Genomic DNA, 13757 nt, shown 5'->3' with positions numbered 1-13757 from the left:
CCCCGCCAGCTTCCGGACCGTTTCAAGACACGACAGTGGTGAACCGGGATGATCGCGTGTCTACCGGACGCCACGTCTATGCCACCAGTTTCATTCATGGGCGGCTAATGAAGACACAGGTAATAGTACTCGTTGTCACACTCCTTGTCAACTTGATCTCAATGTCCTAGCAGCATCTACGTGCATAGAGATGATAGGTTGCATCTGCCCTCTTGAGTCCATACCCATCACAAGGGCCCAAAGATCGACTGATGTGGACGGCTCTCGTCATGCTCAGCTTCGTCATGCTCACCACACAATCCTGGGCATCGAGCTGCTCGGCGGCTTGAATAGGAAGCGCGAGCTGGCTGCCCCTCGTTGTCCCCGTCATATCCGCCTTGCTCTGCAGCATCGGAGGGAGCGGTCGCGCGCGCAGTGCCTTCACACCAAGCAGCAATCGATGACTCGCAGATGAGGGTCGTGAGTAGCGGAGCGGCACTGGATGCCGGCGGAGATATATGATTGACCTGCTCCGTCATGCTCAATCTTCGCGTGTACTCCGCCCTCGAGCGGTCCGAGTTCCGTTTCCATTGAGCATTCGCCTTCTGCCTCTCCTCGTCCACAATGGCACTCTCTTCTTCCGTCGGCCCTCGCGCATGCTCCAGACAGGTCCGGCCGTGAGGGTCGGTCTTGTACGTCCGTTCGTAGTCAAACTCGGGACAGTGCGCTCCAGCCCTGCCGCTCTTGCGACCCTCCTCGCAGTACACGGGAAATTCGGTGAGTTTGTGGGGAGCGCCCCTCATCGCTTTGAACCGACCCTCTTCGCCTCTCTCCGAGATGGGGTTGGTGCAGAAGACCGTGTCGAAATCCTTCGAGTCGACTGGCGGGATTTCGTGCGTGCAGGTGTAGATTTCGATTTCCTGGAAGCACATCTTGGCCTTTGCCTTGTTGTGTAAGGTATTGCCGATTGATCGGTGAGATGGAGACGGTGAAGCAATGTCCGGCTGAAGTAGGTGCTCTAACCTGCTGCAGAGTGTCGCTGTTGGAAGACGTGGGTGGCTGTGTTCGAGGTGTAGGATGTGCAGTTGGCACTTTATATTATACTCTCCAGTCCTGTGCGTGTTTGCTCTTCTGTCGTACAGTGACCGATCAGGTGCGAGGCTTGTGGCTCGCGGTCAGCAGTGAAGATTGCCATGTGTTATTCTCGGTCCTCGACTGTGCCCTCGTTGAGCAATGTGAAAGCCACTTCTGTAGCACACGCCGAAGACCACCGCCAGATGGCGCCAGCAGAGTAAAACGGCATTGCACCTCCATATATATGCGAGGCTTCGTACTTTCCCAGCGCACCAACGCAGGGGCTGCTTACGGTGTCGTAGTAGCTGGCGACTGTGTGGTGCCCGAGGCCACTTGCTGCAAAGTTGCTTGCACTTCTGGATGTTGCGTTATGCTGCTCGTGTTCTCGCCCAATTTGATGATGTTCCCCTTGAAGGGGTGAGATGGCCCTTCGAAGCCTGCAGAGTATGCTGTCAGCATGAATTATTATGAACCGCTGGTTTCCAGGAAAGTGAGCACCTACATTTGAGCCTGCTCATGCGGTCATCCCTCAACCGATTCTTGGGCAACATGCCGCGAACCGCCCTTTTCAGCACCTCACCACCGCCCAACTTCTCCATCATCTTCCCCATACTGATCGATTTCAAACTCCCGGGCCGCGTAGTATGGCGATAATACAGCTTCTGCTCCATCTTCTTCCCCGTGACGCGCAAATCTTTGCAGCCGGTGCAGACAACGTAATCGCCGCAGTCGGTCGAAGGATCCCAGATGGGCTTGTGCTTGCCCATGAGGACGACGGCAATCTGGGAAGCCAGACGGCCGAGAGGGCGGGGATCGGTGGAGAGGTCGACGAGGTGCCAGGCTCGCGCGTAGGCAAAACGGGTCTGATGCTCCAGGTTAGGGATGAAACTCCTGCGCCTGACCTATGTCTGGGTGTTTGTGCATACCTTGCCGACGTATTGAGACATCTTTGGTAGCTCTGATGAAATCACAGCACGCAATGGTTGATGCCTGGTCGAAGTTCGCGGCGAGGTAAAGAGAAATGCAAGCGGTAGGTTTTAATTAAGGTACAGCTGACGGGAGTCGGGAAACCTGCCCGATTTTGGCTTGAGAATATGAACGAGAACATCACGGGTAGGAATGTGCACTTTTGTTCGTCTATTCATCTGATCGTAAAAGTCGTCTACATCTCGTATTGGTAATGTTCTTCCTTCAACAAAAACACCGGAGGACGATACACCTTTCGCCCAAGGGAGACGTAGTAGATGCTGGCCAACAGGACCAGCCCGCCGAACATCGCGATGCCCCAGTTCATGTCCGTTGGTGTCGGATTGGCCGTGAGTGGGAAAAAGGCAAACACAAAAAGTGGCAGCAAGAAGATCAGGCTGGCAATATTGACAATTGGACCAGCATAGCCAAGAGACCAGCGGCGACTCGGAAGCGGCTTTCCACTGAAGCGTCGGTAGAGGAGACAGCCGATGGTGAGGATGTAGCTCGAAAGTAGAGAGGATATGGTGACGGAGTTGATGGCGTTTAACGCGGTCGTCGACCCCAGGTTGATGAGCGAGACGAGGATGACCAGGACGAGGGAGACGATGATAGCGTTGAGAGGAATGTTGGCCGTGCGAAGAATCTGCAACCGAGTCAGCAATGACTTATGCCACACAAACCGACTGTACGTACCTTTGCAACCCAAGGGGAGCCCGGCAGACCACCGTCTCGCGCAAATGACCACAGCTGACGGGACGATGTGGCAATCTCGCTAATCACCGCGGAGACGAAGACGATGACCACTATGGCCGTCATGGTGTTTGTTGCAGCATAGCTCTGGGTAGCGTTGAAGAAAACCTGGATGAAGGGAAAGCCCGTCCTGGTGTTGAGGATGCTGGTGACGTTGCCCAGGGTGAAGGTCAACGTGATGACCATGACAAGCCCCATGAGGCCATTGACAATGACGCCAAAGAGAATCGCTTGCGGCAACGTTTTCGATGCGTCCTTGATTTCTTCGGCTGTCGTCACAAAGTCAACACGGGCTTCGAGCATCAGTCAGGGAGGGATATGGTGCTTACCCATATGCACCGCACAATCAAATCCCGCGAGTGAGGGGACCACGCCGCCCATGCCCACCATCACTGCCACTCCAGTACTGCTCCAGCCGCCTGCGTTATTGAATTGGGTAAACACTCTCTCTGCGTTCTCGATCGGCGCCAGGACCCAGAGGGGAATGATGATGACGAAGAAGCCGACGACATAGATCACCAGCAGGATGCATTCCACAAAGGCCAACCTTTTGGCAAGAAAGATGTTGAAGAAGACACAGAAGACCATGACTGCTATGACCAGGAGGGTGCCTTGGTATGGCTGAGGGCTGTAAGAGTCGTAGTTTAGCGTGATCATGCCTTGGATGATGGTGCCAGCGAGGAATGCAGTGGACGCGATCGACCCTTGCCATCCAGCGGCGACGAGGTAGCCTGTGTTCCGTCTCGTGAGTGTGAATCTCGGTGCGAGGATACGTATAAATGCTCACCACTGATGTAGCTCAGGTATTTTTGATATCGAGCTGGTGCAAACTCCTGTACGCGGATGGGAAACGGTTAGTAAAGCCTCTGATATAGTGTTGTAACGTTTGAGAATCTGCGGATGAGCGTCCCGAGGGCCATGACTTACGCTAACCCAATGGTATTCTGGAACAAAGGTCAGTGGACAGTTGGCACGAAGGATTGTTGGGCGTCAAGACTCACGGCCACCGGACGTGGGAGACATTGAAGCCATCTCCGCTATGCTCAGATACACGCAGATGAAGCCAAGCAGGCAGACGATGAAGCTGTAGATCAGACCGGCTGTGCCGCCGTCGGTCAATCCGAACTGGATCAGGCTGAAGGAGGGTCAGGATCATGGCAACAGTATCATCGGGCTTCCGACTCACCCAAGAAAAAAGTTCCACGTGCCGATAAGAGTACATCCGAATCCCAGGACTGAAACGAACTTGAAGTTTCTCTGTGTCGTTTTGTCAGTGAGAAGCATTGGGGTGGCAAGGTAGGCTAGGCTCGTTGGACTGACTCTGAGTTCCTGTGCCCTTCCCATGGCCGCCATCTCTCGATGATCCGCGGCCGTGCCCGCGTACTTGGGCTCGAGGTGGCCATGGTACTTGCGCGGGGCTTCGGCGTCGTACACACTGCCGGACTTGGAGTCCGGTGACTCGTATGCAAAAGGCATGGCGGACGGGTAGCAATGTAGAGAGCCTGGAGATGAGGGTTGAACGTCAGGTGTAAGAGCAAAAGACGGCGCGCGAGAGCATTGCACACGGCCAAGAGACGCGGTGAAACGTTAGGAAGAGAGTGGGTGAAGAGGGCAGACGAGCGATTTAGTGATGTGCGCGTTGACGTCTTCAACCACCTGCTGAGCGGGGATAGGATGAGCAGGTGAAGGTTACATGCGATTGCCGTGCAACGCACATGGCACGATGACGATCTCAGGGTCTGTGGTGCATGCCGGAGGCATGGTGGGTGGTGGCGATGCCCCGATGGCAAGCAACCCAGGGCCCTGAGTGGTCGGTGATTGACGTACAACCCTTCCCGATGCAGCCAACGTCATCTCGAGCTTGTGGCCGTCCAACGCCATCCGCGCTAAGCTGCTGTGCTGGCGGTGCTAGGGGCCGGCAGCGAGTGGGTCGGCAGAGCGGCACGCGGAAGGCGGAGAGTTTGGCGGCGTCGGGAGGAGCGTATGTGGAGATGGGCAAGAGCAGGCCAAAGTCAAAAAGCAACAAGCAATGATGAAATTCCCGCCCCCAACGGGTCAAACCGTCGAGCTAGGGGCGGGAGATGAGCCTCTACGACAGTCCATTGCCAGAGCATGTCGCGTTCCCGTAGGCATCCTGGCAAACACGACTGAGACGGAGGTCTCCCGTGGCCCTCGATGGGCTCCCACGAATCCCCGGGTGCGGAGCTGTCGAATGCCACGCATCAAGGCGGGTGGGTGGTGATCGTCGCGGCCATTGGCCTCGCCATCCTGCTCGTGTGTCTGGCGATCCGCGTGTACGTGCGCTCGTCGACCAGCGTCGTCGCGGGCGCGCCGGACTACGTCTTTGCGATCGCCTCGGTAGGGCTCACGCGACATTTCGTCCATTACGCACCCCACTGACCACCACTCCCAGCTCTTCGCAATCGCACACTCCGGCCTCGTCTTCTGGGAAGTGTCGCGCGGACTGGGAACTGCAATCCGCCTTGTCAGCCCAGCAAATGTACAGACGCTTCAAAAGGTAGGTCTCCGGCAAGTCGGCATACCGTGCATGCTCGACGAATTGACGTTGGAATGCAGGCATTCTTCGCAAGCAATGTCCTCTACCTCGTCGCCGTCTACCTGGCCAAATGCTGTTTCTGCCTCGTCTATCTGGCCTTGACTCCGGCCCCGGGCCACAACCGCGCCACCTACAGCGTCCTCGGCTTTGCCACTGCGTGGGTCTTTGCCTCCATCCTCGCCATTGGGGTCGACTGCGAGCTCAACCCGCCGTGGAGCGATCTTGCTTCGCACTGTACCGACCTTGTAAGTCTCCATGCTGGAACGCGCGACTTGATTGCTGACTGCGCACAACGTAGTTTGTTCGTTGGCAGATCATCACCGCGTTCGACATCATCATCGAGATTGCGTTGCTGGGTCTCGCCATCTACCTCGTCAGTGGATTGCAAACGCCACTGACCAGGAAGATTGCAGTCACAATCGTGTTTGGGGTGCGGATTATGTCAGTCATGTCCTCGTCCTGGGAAACACTAACCTCTTGCATCTGACGCAAATCGCAGCGTGATCCTCCCCGCAGTGTTTCGCCTCCATGAACTTAACCACCAGATACGTTCTCCAGATCCGACTTTCACCGCGGCTCCGACGGTCATTTGGGCGACGGTCGAAGTCTACTGCAGCGTCATTGCTTGCATCAGTTACTCTTTCAAGACCTTCTCCACCGCCGTCAGCACGAACTACGGTGGGGTAGGCATTCAAGCGGAGGTCTACGACATGGCCAACAACCGTACTCGCCAGGGCAGCGCGTTGGATGGGGAGCGAAGGTCTAGTGTCGCAACAGGCGCATCCGGGGTCAGTGCCGCAATCAAAACATTATTTTGGTCATCTCCAAATACTGAGTCGACGCAGCATGTACTCATCAGTGACGAGTCGCCTCAATCTTCGGATCCCGAGCGACTACAAGCTTCCAGCAAGAAACCTGGCTGAGCCGATGGAGCGATTCCAGGACTCTACTCACTACATGCAAAGAATGGACTGCGACCTCATCACGTCCACGGGATGCCAATCGTGTCAACTGGGGACGTGCCTGTTAAGAGCAGCGCGCGACTTGTCAACAGCCCTTGGAAGAGTGCTCGATGAATGGGGCCGAACAAGTTCCTCAGCAGGCTAATCAGTGTCTGCACTTCGACGGCGTATGTGTTTGATCGCATACCGATCCAGAGGCAAGCATGTTGAAGAGCGTAGTAGGGAATAACCCTGCTCCGTCTTTATTCTCCAATAGATGCATATCACTCAATGACAGTGTTGGGCATGGAACGATTGTAAATTAGCAGCATATACCGAATAACCCTTGCTCACCCCCCTGGGAAACACGAAGCCTTGCCTTGCTTACACGTGTTCAGGGTGGCGCGTTGCGCGGCTCGGCGCGTCTCCACTCCCAACCAACAATGAACCCTTAGAATGTTTCAAGAAAAAGGGACAAGTACGCTGCAAGCAATCTCGCTGCCTCGCATCATCGCATTGTCGCCAACATGCACAGCACCCCCGGCGCATCTTTGTCTATCCAGCCCCGACGGTGATCTTGTTGTGGACATCTGGTAAAGGACGGGCCTGCGGTCCCGAACGTCAAAAGAAAAAGATGCCGACATTATGGCTGTCCGACTCCCAAAGTGAGCAAGGCTGTCTCTGGGTTGCCGACACGGCCGTCTGCTCATCACGCTGACCACACCCTCCAGAGATCGGAGTGGCATTCTGCAGCGGCGGTAAGAGTGTCAGACACCCCCACCGCCATCCTCCTGACTCACGCCCAATCCCGCAGGCGCCCTCTTCCTCCTCCTCGGCCTCATCTTCCTCTTCGACCGCGCCCTGCTAGCCATGGGCAACATCCTCTTCCTCATCGGCATCACCCTCCTCCTCGGCCCCCAACGAACCTTCCTCTTCTTCGCGCGAAAACAGAAATGGCGGGGTAGTGCAGCCTTTTGGGCCGGCGTGCTGCTCATCCTCATCCGCTGGACCTTTGTGGGCATTCTCGTCGAGGCGGTGGGCATCTTCTACTTGTTTGGAGAGTATGTGCGCCTTAATACCTGGAATAAACATCAGCGAGGCGCGGGCTGACACGGTGAAATGTAGATTCTTCAAGACGCTGGCGGGATTTGCGTACGGCATTCCGATCATTGGGCCGTACCTTGCAAGAGGACTGCAGGTTGCGGGCGATAAGGCCGGGGCGAGTGAGAGGGCACATAAGGATTTGCCAGTATAAGTGCGCTCCTGGTACGTTGAGCGTGGTAACGAAGGAGGAACATACGACCGCCTAGAGCGAGCAATGTTGGGGGCAGGGGAGATGATGGACATGGAAAAAAGGACCACTCTGGCCCGACATTTATGCGATCTATCCAGATTCGCCGCTACGTATCAACGCAACAGACGTAGCGAACCCCTCGGACGCCCAAGAAATGCAATGCGATGCAGATGCAACGACTTCTGCCTCCCCTCCCGAGCTCCCCTTCCACCCACACCATCTTGCCTGACCCGTGCTGAATGTTTAATGCGCGCCATTGGCGGTCGGTGCTGCATGCCCGTTTGGCTGCTTTGCTTTCAACAGGCGTCTCGTACGAACCGCGTCCGCGAGCTGCTCGAGCACTTCGACAGTGGTATCCCAATCGACACACGCGTCCGTAATGCTGACGCCCTTTTTCAACGCGGCGAGCCCGCCAGCGTTAGGAGCGGGCGGCTTCTGGTTACCCTCGTTGATGTTTGACTCGATCATGACGCCCACAATCGCGTCCTGCCCCTGACGTATCTGATCGCCGACGACCTGTGCGACTTTGGGCTGGTTGCGATGGTCTTTTTGAGAGTTGCCTGCGAGGTACTGTCAGTGTCGCTCCCCATAAGACAGTAAGGGGGCGAGGAAGCTCACCATGCGAGCAATCAATCATCATCACTTCGCGTTGACCCTTCTTCTTCAACGTTTCGCGCGTCTTCTCGACGCTCGCTGCGTCAAAGTTGGTGCCAGCAGTGCCTCCGCGTAGAATGACGAAGCAATCCGGGTTTCCATTGGTGCGGGTAATAGCCGCCAGACCTTGCTTGGTAACACCCATGAAATGATGCTTCGCGGCCGCGGCACCAATGGCGTCGACGGCAACACCAAGCCCGCCATCCGTGCCATTCTTGAAGCCCATGGGGAAGGAGAGACCGGAGGCGAGTTCACGATGAAGCTGAGATTCAGTGGTGCGAGCGCCAATGGCACCCACGGAGATGAGATCGGCGAGGAACTGCGGCGAGATGGTGTCGAGCATCTCCGTGGCAATGGGCATGCCCTTCTCGGTGAGATCACAGAACAGCTTCCTGCTGACCCTCAGCCCTTTGTTGATCTTGTACGTCTCGTCGATGTCAGGATCATTGATGAGGCCCTTCCAGCCCACCGTGGTGCGTGGCTTCTCCAGGTAGGCGCGCATGACGACGAGCAGGTCGGCCTTTAGCTTGTCGGCCAGCTTGACCAAACGCGAGCAGTACTCGTTGGCGGTGTCGGGGTCGTGGAGGGAGCAGGGTCCGCAGACAACGAGCAGGCGGTCGTCATGGCCTTTGAGGATCTCAATGGCTTCGGTGCGGCCTCGCAGTACGGTGGGTAGCGAATTGGCGGGTGCGGGAAGTTCTTGAGTGAGAAGCTGAGGGGGAATGAGAGGATCGTAGCCGATGACTGTGCGTTCATCCATGATTAGCGCCGTCTTCTTCTCGGCGTGTAGTCAGGTGCGAGAGGAGGAGGGGTTGTAGACGAACCGCGGACGTCATCGCTCCCGCCGGTGAGGGCGTTGGCAGCCATTGTGGAATTGTTGGGCGGCGCAGTGACACGAGAGGTGGCGTTTGTAGGGTGAGGAGGGCAAAGAAGGGAAGGAGCGATGGGGGATGGCTTCGACTGAGGCCAAGCGTGCTGCACTCTACTTTGCTCTCTTCGACACGTTTGGAGTACGATGTAGAGGAGGAAGACGTGGCTGCTTGGGGCTAAAGCAGGCTGGAGTGGGAGAATGCAATGGCGGTAGAAGTCAGTGGAATGAATATGGATATGACTCCTCTGCCGCGCCTTCCATTGTGTCGAGAATCTCGCCGCCGAGCTTCGCAATTAGACTTTTTTGTCCCGCTGCTAGTCCCCGTTGGGATTGACGCGGGGCAAAGTGGCGGGGCGGGGCGGGCGGCCGCGAGGGTCCGGGGGGGTGAAGGGAAGAGCAGCGCGGCGCAACAAACCCGTCACACCACCACACGCTGAAACGCAGGAGCGTCCGCAGCTCCTGAGCGCAACTGTCACCACACACCCACCCCCCTTCACATGCCCCTCCTTCTCTCCCCATGACGGGCGCGGAGGCCTGGTATTTCATCTGCGAACGCGCTTGTGCTGGTCACGCTTCTGCTGCGCCTCCTACTTCTTCTGCCTCCTCTTCTTCTTCGTGTCGCCCATCACCACCGTTGAACGCGTGGTCGGACGGCGACTTGGACATCAACATGGCCGATACGCCGTCATATTACTTCGCTCTGTCGGCCGGCAAAAAGCGCTCTCGCGATGATGACGAATACGATGAGGCGCGCTTGGAGAAGGTAGTGAATCCTCGCCATCATTCCCCATGCGCAACACTTTCAGCTGACAAGCTGGTTAATTTAGAAAGCACGACCAACCTCGGGGGATAGCAACTACAGTGACACCTTTGCCCAAGCCCGGGACTCTGTGCTGAACACTCCCAAATCTCGGTCATATGCCGACGCGCGCAGGTTCGACCGCCTGCTGTACGACAGCGATGACCAGGACTCTATGGCCTCCGAGTACGGCAGCGCGCAGGACGTTGCCATGCCATCGGACGATGAAATGATGCAGACCGACGATGCGACCACGCCCATTGTACCATGCTACGACGCCCGCGCGTGGCAGTCTGTCCCAGCGCGCATTCAGCAAACCCACCGTGTGCCCACGCCAATCCTTCCCCCGCTGTCATCGCCCTCATCCCGACCCGGATACCGGGCCATGCAGGTGCGTACCAACATGAAGCACCACGTCCGGCATCGCCACCCGCAAGAGATCTTCAGCAACTCTTCCGACCTACTTGAAGTCCCGTCGCCCGTCGACGAAGACGAAGTCCCAACTCCCCCGTCCGCCGCCGAGGCCGCAGGCTCGCAGCTCAGCATGCTCACCGTCAACGACATGGACATTGAAGCTTCGCATGCCGCTCTGCCTACCATCGCCGTGGACCCATCGCAAGCATTGCCCTTCGCCGCCCACGTCCCTCGCAGTTTTGAAGCGGACTCGGCCATCGCAGATGGGTTTGAACCGATGGAGGGGAGCGATAGTCTTGGCGCGGGTCTGGTGGTTAGGAAACAGCGGGCTAGGAGCGGCGCGTTGAGTTCGGGCCATGGTTCATCCTCTCCCAGTCGCGCCGATGCTGGGCGCCCCGACTTGTACTGCAATGGCGCAGCCAGACGTGGCTTCAGCTTGGGCTTTCGTGCCGATTGTGAAAAGTGTCAGATGCGGGTGCCGGGGCATATGAATCACTTTGTGTGATTGTGCCATCTGGAGCTTTGCGTTGTTCTAGTTACGTTGGCATTGGGAAGCGAGCGTGAGATTGGGTTGGCGTGGAGTTCGACCAAGCGGACGGCGCAGATGGTTGGGACTCGCCTTTACCGTGGTCATGTTTATTCGTTCCAATTCAGATTGAACAAACGTCTCCTTTCGAGATTGGTCTGCCTCAACCTCGACTATGCTTGGCAGGTCTCTCATCACAGTCTCAAAGTGTTTGAATCATGCACGGTATGCGGTCGAGGGTGACTTAGTCAGCGTAGTTGCAACTCATGTTGGATTGAAGGACAGACTGAAACGGAGCCTTCAACGACACCAACACCGCAGCACGAGCATCAACACATCATGCCCGAATCTCGCTCAACAGAACCGCTCGTATGGATCGACTGCGAGATGACGGGCCTCGACCCTGACACCGACACCATCCTGTCTCTCGCCTGCTTCATCACCGACGCCCAGCTCAACCTTGTCGACGCACAAGGCTACGAAGCCATCATCCGCCACTCGCCCGCTCAAATGGACAGCATGGGCGACTGGTGCAAAGCCCACCACGGCGCCAGTGGCCTCACACAAGCATGTCTATCATCGACCACCGCCGCAGCCACCGCGGCCGAGGAACTCTTCGCCTACATTCGCCAGCACGTCCCGGAGCCGCGTCGCGCTCTGCTGGCGGGCAACACGGTGCACGCGGACAAGGCTTTCCTCCTCAAAGCACCGTGGAGGAAGGTGGTCAAGCATCTGCATCACCGCATTCTGGACGTCAGTGCGATCAAGGAGGCCGCCCGCCGCTGGGCGCCAGAGGAGCTGCTGCAGTCCAGCCCGCAAAAGGCCGGCAAACACGAGGCCAAGGCGGACATCTTGGAGAGCATTGAGGAAGCCCGGTATTACCGCAAGAGCTTTTTTCTTACGAAGACATGACGGCTCCGCATGGCCAGGGGCGCGCAGCCGGGGCCAAAACTGGAGATGCTACCACGGGAACGACTTTACTACACTTCTGATGATCAAAGGAGGAAGGAGCAGCCGTACGCAGTGCTTGGATGTCAGCGCCCATGCCGAGGGTATGACGATGCGATAGTCAGGATGTGTCTGGGTGGGAAGGGCTTGGCAGCATGGACCGCATGAAGCCTGTTGGCCGGTTGTCATTGGGTGTGAGGTGGACTGCAGAATCACCACACGACTCCGCAGATGTCACCGCATCGAGCTTCACCACGACATGAAGCAGTCAGCATGCGTCGTTCGGGATGTGGACCAAAATTTGTATTAGGAAAGACAACCCGCACGCTTTGACGTCTCCACTGCATTGGCCTTCTCCGGAGCGATTGTCGAAGCGGCGAGAGCGCGGCAGATGGGATCGTCTACGGATACTCTACATGTAAGATCTAGTGGCGTTAGGATTGAACGGCTAGGTGACTTGTGTCCAAGAAACGATCTACATGCACATTACCATACGACCCCCCTCGCATGTGCGAGTGACCTCATGCTTCACGGTTAAACTCCATGTACTCCTCCAACCGTTGGTGCGCCGTTTGTACCTCTCCACGACCCTCATTTTCCGTCACTCTTGATAGGGTCTTCGCCGGCTTTTGCCCGCTTGTTGGACTGCTCGCCGCTCAGTCCATACGGTGCATCGGACGGTCGTGCCTCACTCGCTTGTGCGGCGGCGGCCTGCAGGTGGCTCATCGCGTCGTGTCGCATGGGCGCTTCGGGCGGCGGCTGATGCTGCATCTCTCGCCGTAATTGCTGCTCGACTGTCGAGGGGGAATCGGTGGCGTTGGACGCGTGGTGTGCTGCGGAGGGAAGGGTGACGTGGGGAGGGGCGGGCGGGATGTCGGATTGGTCTAGGAGTCGGGATTGCAGGTTCACAATGTAGTCGCGGAGCTGGTAGTTCTCATTCTGCAAGGCGCGGTAGTTCTGCTCCATGGCCTGGAACTCCTTCACTTGCTCCTCGAGCTTCTTGATGTAGCCTTCTTTGCGTTGGCGGAAGGCGCGCTGCGCGACAGGTCAGTTCGCGCGGACGGGTGAGAGCAGGTACCGTTGTTGCCAGGGCAGCTTCGGGGTACGTACCTGCGCAGCGCGATTCTGGGCCGCTCGTTTGCTCGTTGACAGCTCTCGTTTGCCCTTGCGCGCGTCTGGGCTTAGACCGTCGTCGCCGGCACTCTGGTCGCTCATGCCGTACGCTTGGTGCGCTCCAGCACTGGGGTCGTACTGATCATGAGGACTGGCGGAGTCGGAGGGCTGGTAGGGATGCTCCAAGCCCGGTGGGGGCGCGCTGGAGGCAGGGTAGGGAGGAGGGCCGGAGCCGCTGGCGCTGTGGGAGAGTAGGTGTTCGCGCAGGCCTGGAGGAGGATCAGCGATGGTCGCGAAAGAGCGGAAGTGCATTTGCGCGACAGAAGCGCCAGAGGAGGGCAGGAGAGGAGGAGCGAGATGGAGTTGGCGGTATGCGAGCGCGGGCTTGATGATGACTAAATATGGCGCGCCGTTGGTCACTTACTCATCTCGAGATTGTTGCTTTGGGATTCCTGGCCGTCAACGTCAGCGTGCCCGTGGGGAGATGTGTGGCGGCAGATGACAAAACATAGCCGCGTCGAGCAGAAGGAGGCAGCGAGGATGGATGGGGAAGCAAACTGACCTGCGCGGGCGCGTGTTGCATGGTGGGCAAGCGGCGAGTGGGCGAGGGCGGGCGGACGGGCTCGACACCTGGGGAGGGTGGCGGAAGCGTCGGTCTTCGCCTGCCAGAGTTTTACGTCAGATCAATCAGACCGGCAACCCATGCGCAAGTCGGGACGGGGAGCGGACCGGTGTGGTCCGGCGGAGGGTGATGGGCGCGGGCGAGGCTGATTATGCGCAATCTCAGCCACCAGAAGCGACGGTCGTTGGTTCTACGAGAATCTGCATTCGAGCCAAGCAGGCGTGATTAGCCGCCCAGCCATCTCTC

The 13757-nt window shown here is 57.6% G+C and overlaps 9 protein-coding genes across 9 annotated transcripts; 4 read left to right on the top strand and 5 right to left on the bottom strand.

Annotated features, from left to right (window-relative positions):
• Positions 1-104: 104 nt before the first annotated feature.
• On the bottom strand, positions 105-1126 carry BDY17DRAFT_20753 (uncharacterized protein). Its single transcript, XM_033730131.1, has one exon. The coding sequence runs from the start codon at positions 909-911 to the stop codon at positions 228-230; it is 684 nt and encodes a 227-aa protein (XP_033594475.1). The 5' UTR covers positions 912-1126; the 3' UTR covers positions 105-227.
• A 215-nt stretch (positions 1127-1341) lies between these two features.
• Positions 1342-2000, bottom strand: BDY17DRAFT_307223 (mitochondrial 54S ribosomal protein YmL23; the record flags this gene model as incomplete). The annotated part of the gene is made up of 3 exons (XM_033735108.1): positions 1342-1502; positions 1556-1955; positions 1980-2000. The coding sequence occupies 3 exons, from the start codon at positions 1998-2000 to the stop codon at positions 1342-1344; spliced, it is 582 nt and encodes a 193-aa protein (XP_033594474.1).
• A 215-nt stretch (positions 2001-2215) lies between these two features.
• BDY17DRAFT_245012 (putative GABA permease) lies at positions 2216-4248 on the bottom strand (the record flags this gene model as incomplete). The annotated part of the gene is made up of 8 exons (XM_033730591.1): positions 2216-2665; positions 2716-3041; positions 3102-3503; positions 3560-3605; positions 3700-3716; positions 3774-3907; positions 3959-4029; positions 4093-4248. 8 exons carry the CDS (start codon positions 4246-4248, stop codon positions 2216-2218), a joined length of 1602 nt encoding a protein of 533 aa, XP_033594473.1.
• A 568-nt stretch (positions 4249-4816) lies between these two features.
• Positions 4817-6699, top strand: BDY17DRAFT_20656 (uncharacterized protein). The gene is made up of 6 exons (XM_033730130.1): positions 4817-5130; positions 5186-5290; positions 5350-5574; positions 5628-5770; positions 5829-6117; positions 6175-6699. Exons 1-6 carry the CDS (start codon positions 4948-4950, stop codon positions 6250-6252), a joined length of 1023 nt encoding a protein of 340 aa, XP_033594472.1. The 5' UTR covers positions 4817-4947; the 3' UTR covers positions 6253-6699.
• A 205-nt stretch (positions 6700-6904) lies between these two features.
• On the top strand, positions 6905-7525 carry BDY17DRAFT_320413 (Got1/Sft2-like family-domain-containing protein; the record flags this gene model as incomplete). The annotated part of the gene is made up of 4 exons (XM_033736450.1): positions 6905-6935; positions 7002-7028; positions 7085-7331; positions 7396-7525. The coding sequence occupies 4 exons, from the start codon at positions 6905-6907 to the stop codon at positions 7523-7525; spliced, it is 435 nt and encodes a 144-aa protein (XP_033594471.1).
• A 282-nt stretch (positions 7526-7807) lies between these two features.
• Positions 7808-9085, bottom strand: BDY17DRAFT_320412 (uncharacterized protein; the record flags this gene model as incomplete). Its single annotated transcript, XM_033736449.1, has 3 exons — positions 7808-8124; positions 8183-8962; positions 9043-9085. 3 exons carry the CDS (start codon positions 9083-9085, stop codon positions 7808-7810), a joined length of 1140 nt encoding a protein of 379 aa, XP_033594470.1.
• A 674-nt stretch (positions 9086-9759) lies between these two features.
• BDY17DRAFT_320411 (uncharacterized protein) lies at positions 9760-10807 on the top strand (the record flags this gene model as incomplete). The annotated part of the gene is made up of 2 exons (XM_033736448.1): positions 9760-9852; positions 9917-10807. The coding sequence occupies 2 exons, from the start codon at positions 9760-9762 to the stop codon at positions 10805-10807; spliced, it is 984 nt and encodes a 327-aa protein (XP_033594469.1).
• A 360-nt stretch (positions 10808-11167) lies between these two features.
• Positions 11168-11740, top strand: BDY17DRAFT_320410 (ribonuclease H-like domain-containing protein; the record flags this gene model as incomplete). Its single annotated transcript, XM_033736447.1, has 1 exon — positions 11168-11740. The coding sequence occupies one exon, from the start codon at positions 11168-11170 to the stop codon at positions 11738-11740; it is 573 nt and encodes a 190-aa protein (XP_033594468.1).
• Positions 11741-12367: 627 nt separating this feature from the next.
• BDY17DRAFT_320409 (uncharacterized protein) lies at positions 12368-13472 on the bottom strand (the record flags this gene model as incomplete). Its single annotated transcript, XM_033736446.1, has 4 exons — positions 12368-12811; positions 12887-13158; positions 13314-13341; positions 13452-13472. The coding sequence occupies 4 exons, from the start codon at positions 13470-13472 to the stop codon at positions 12368-12370; spliced, it is 765 nt and encodes a 254-aa protein (XP_033594467.1).
• Positions 13473-13757: the final 285 nt, after the last annotated feature.

This window comes from Neohortaea acidophila (assembly GCF_010093505.1).
Source record: "Neohortaea acidophila strain CBS 113389 unplaced genomic scaffold BDY17scaffold_1, whole genome shotgun sequence".
Taxonomy (NCBI): Eukaryota; Fungi; Ascomycota; class Dothideomycetes; order Mycosphaerellales; family Teratosphaeriaceae; genus Neohortaea; species Neohortaea acidophila.
This window is presented reverse-complemented; position numbering and strand designations above follow the sequence as displayed.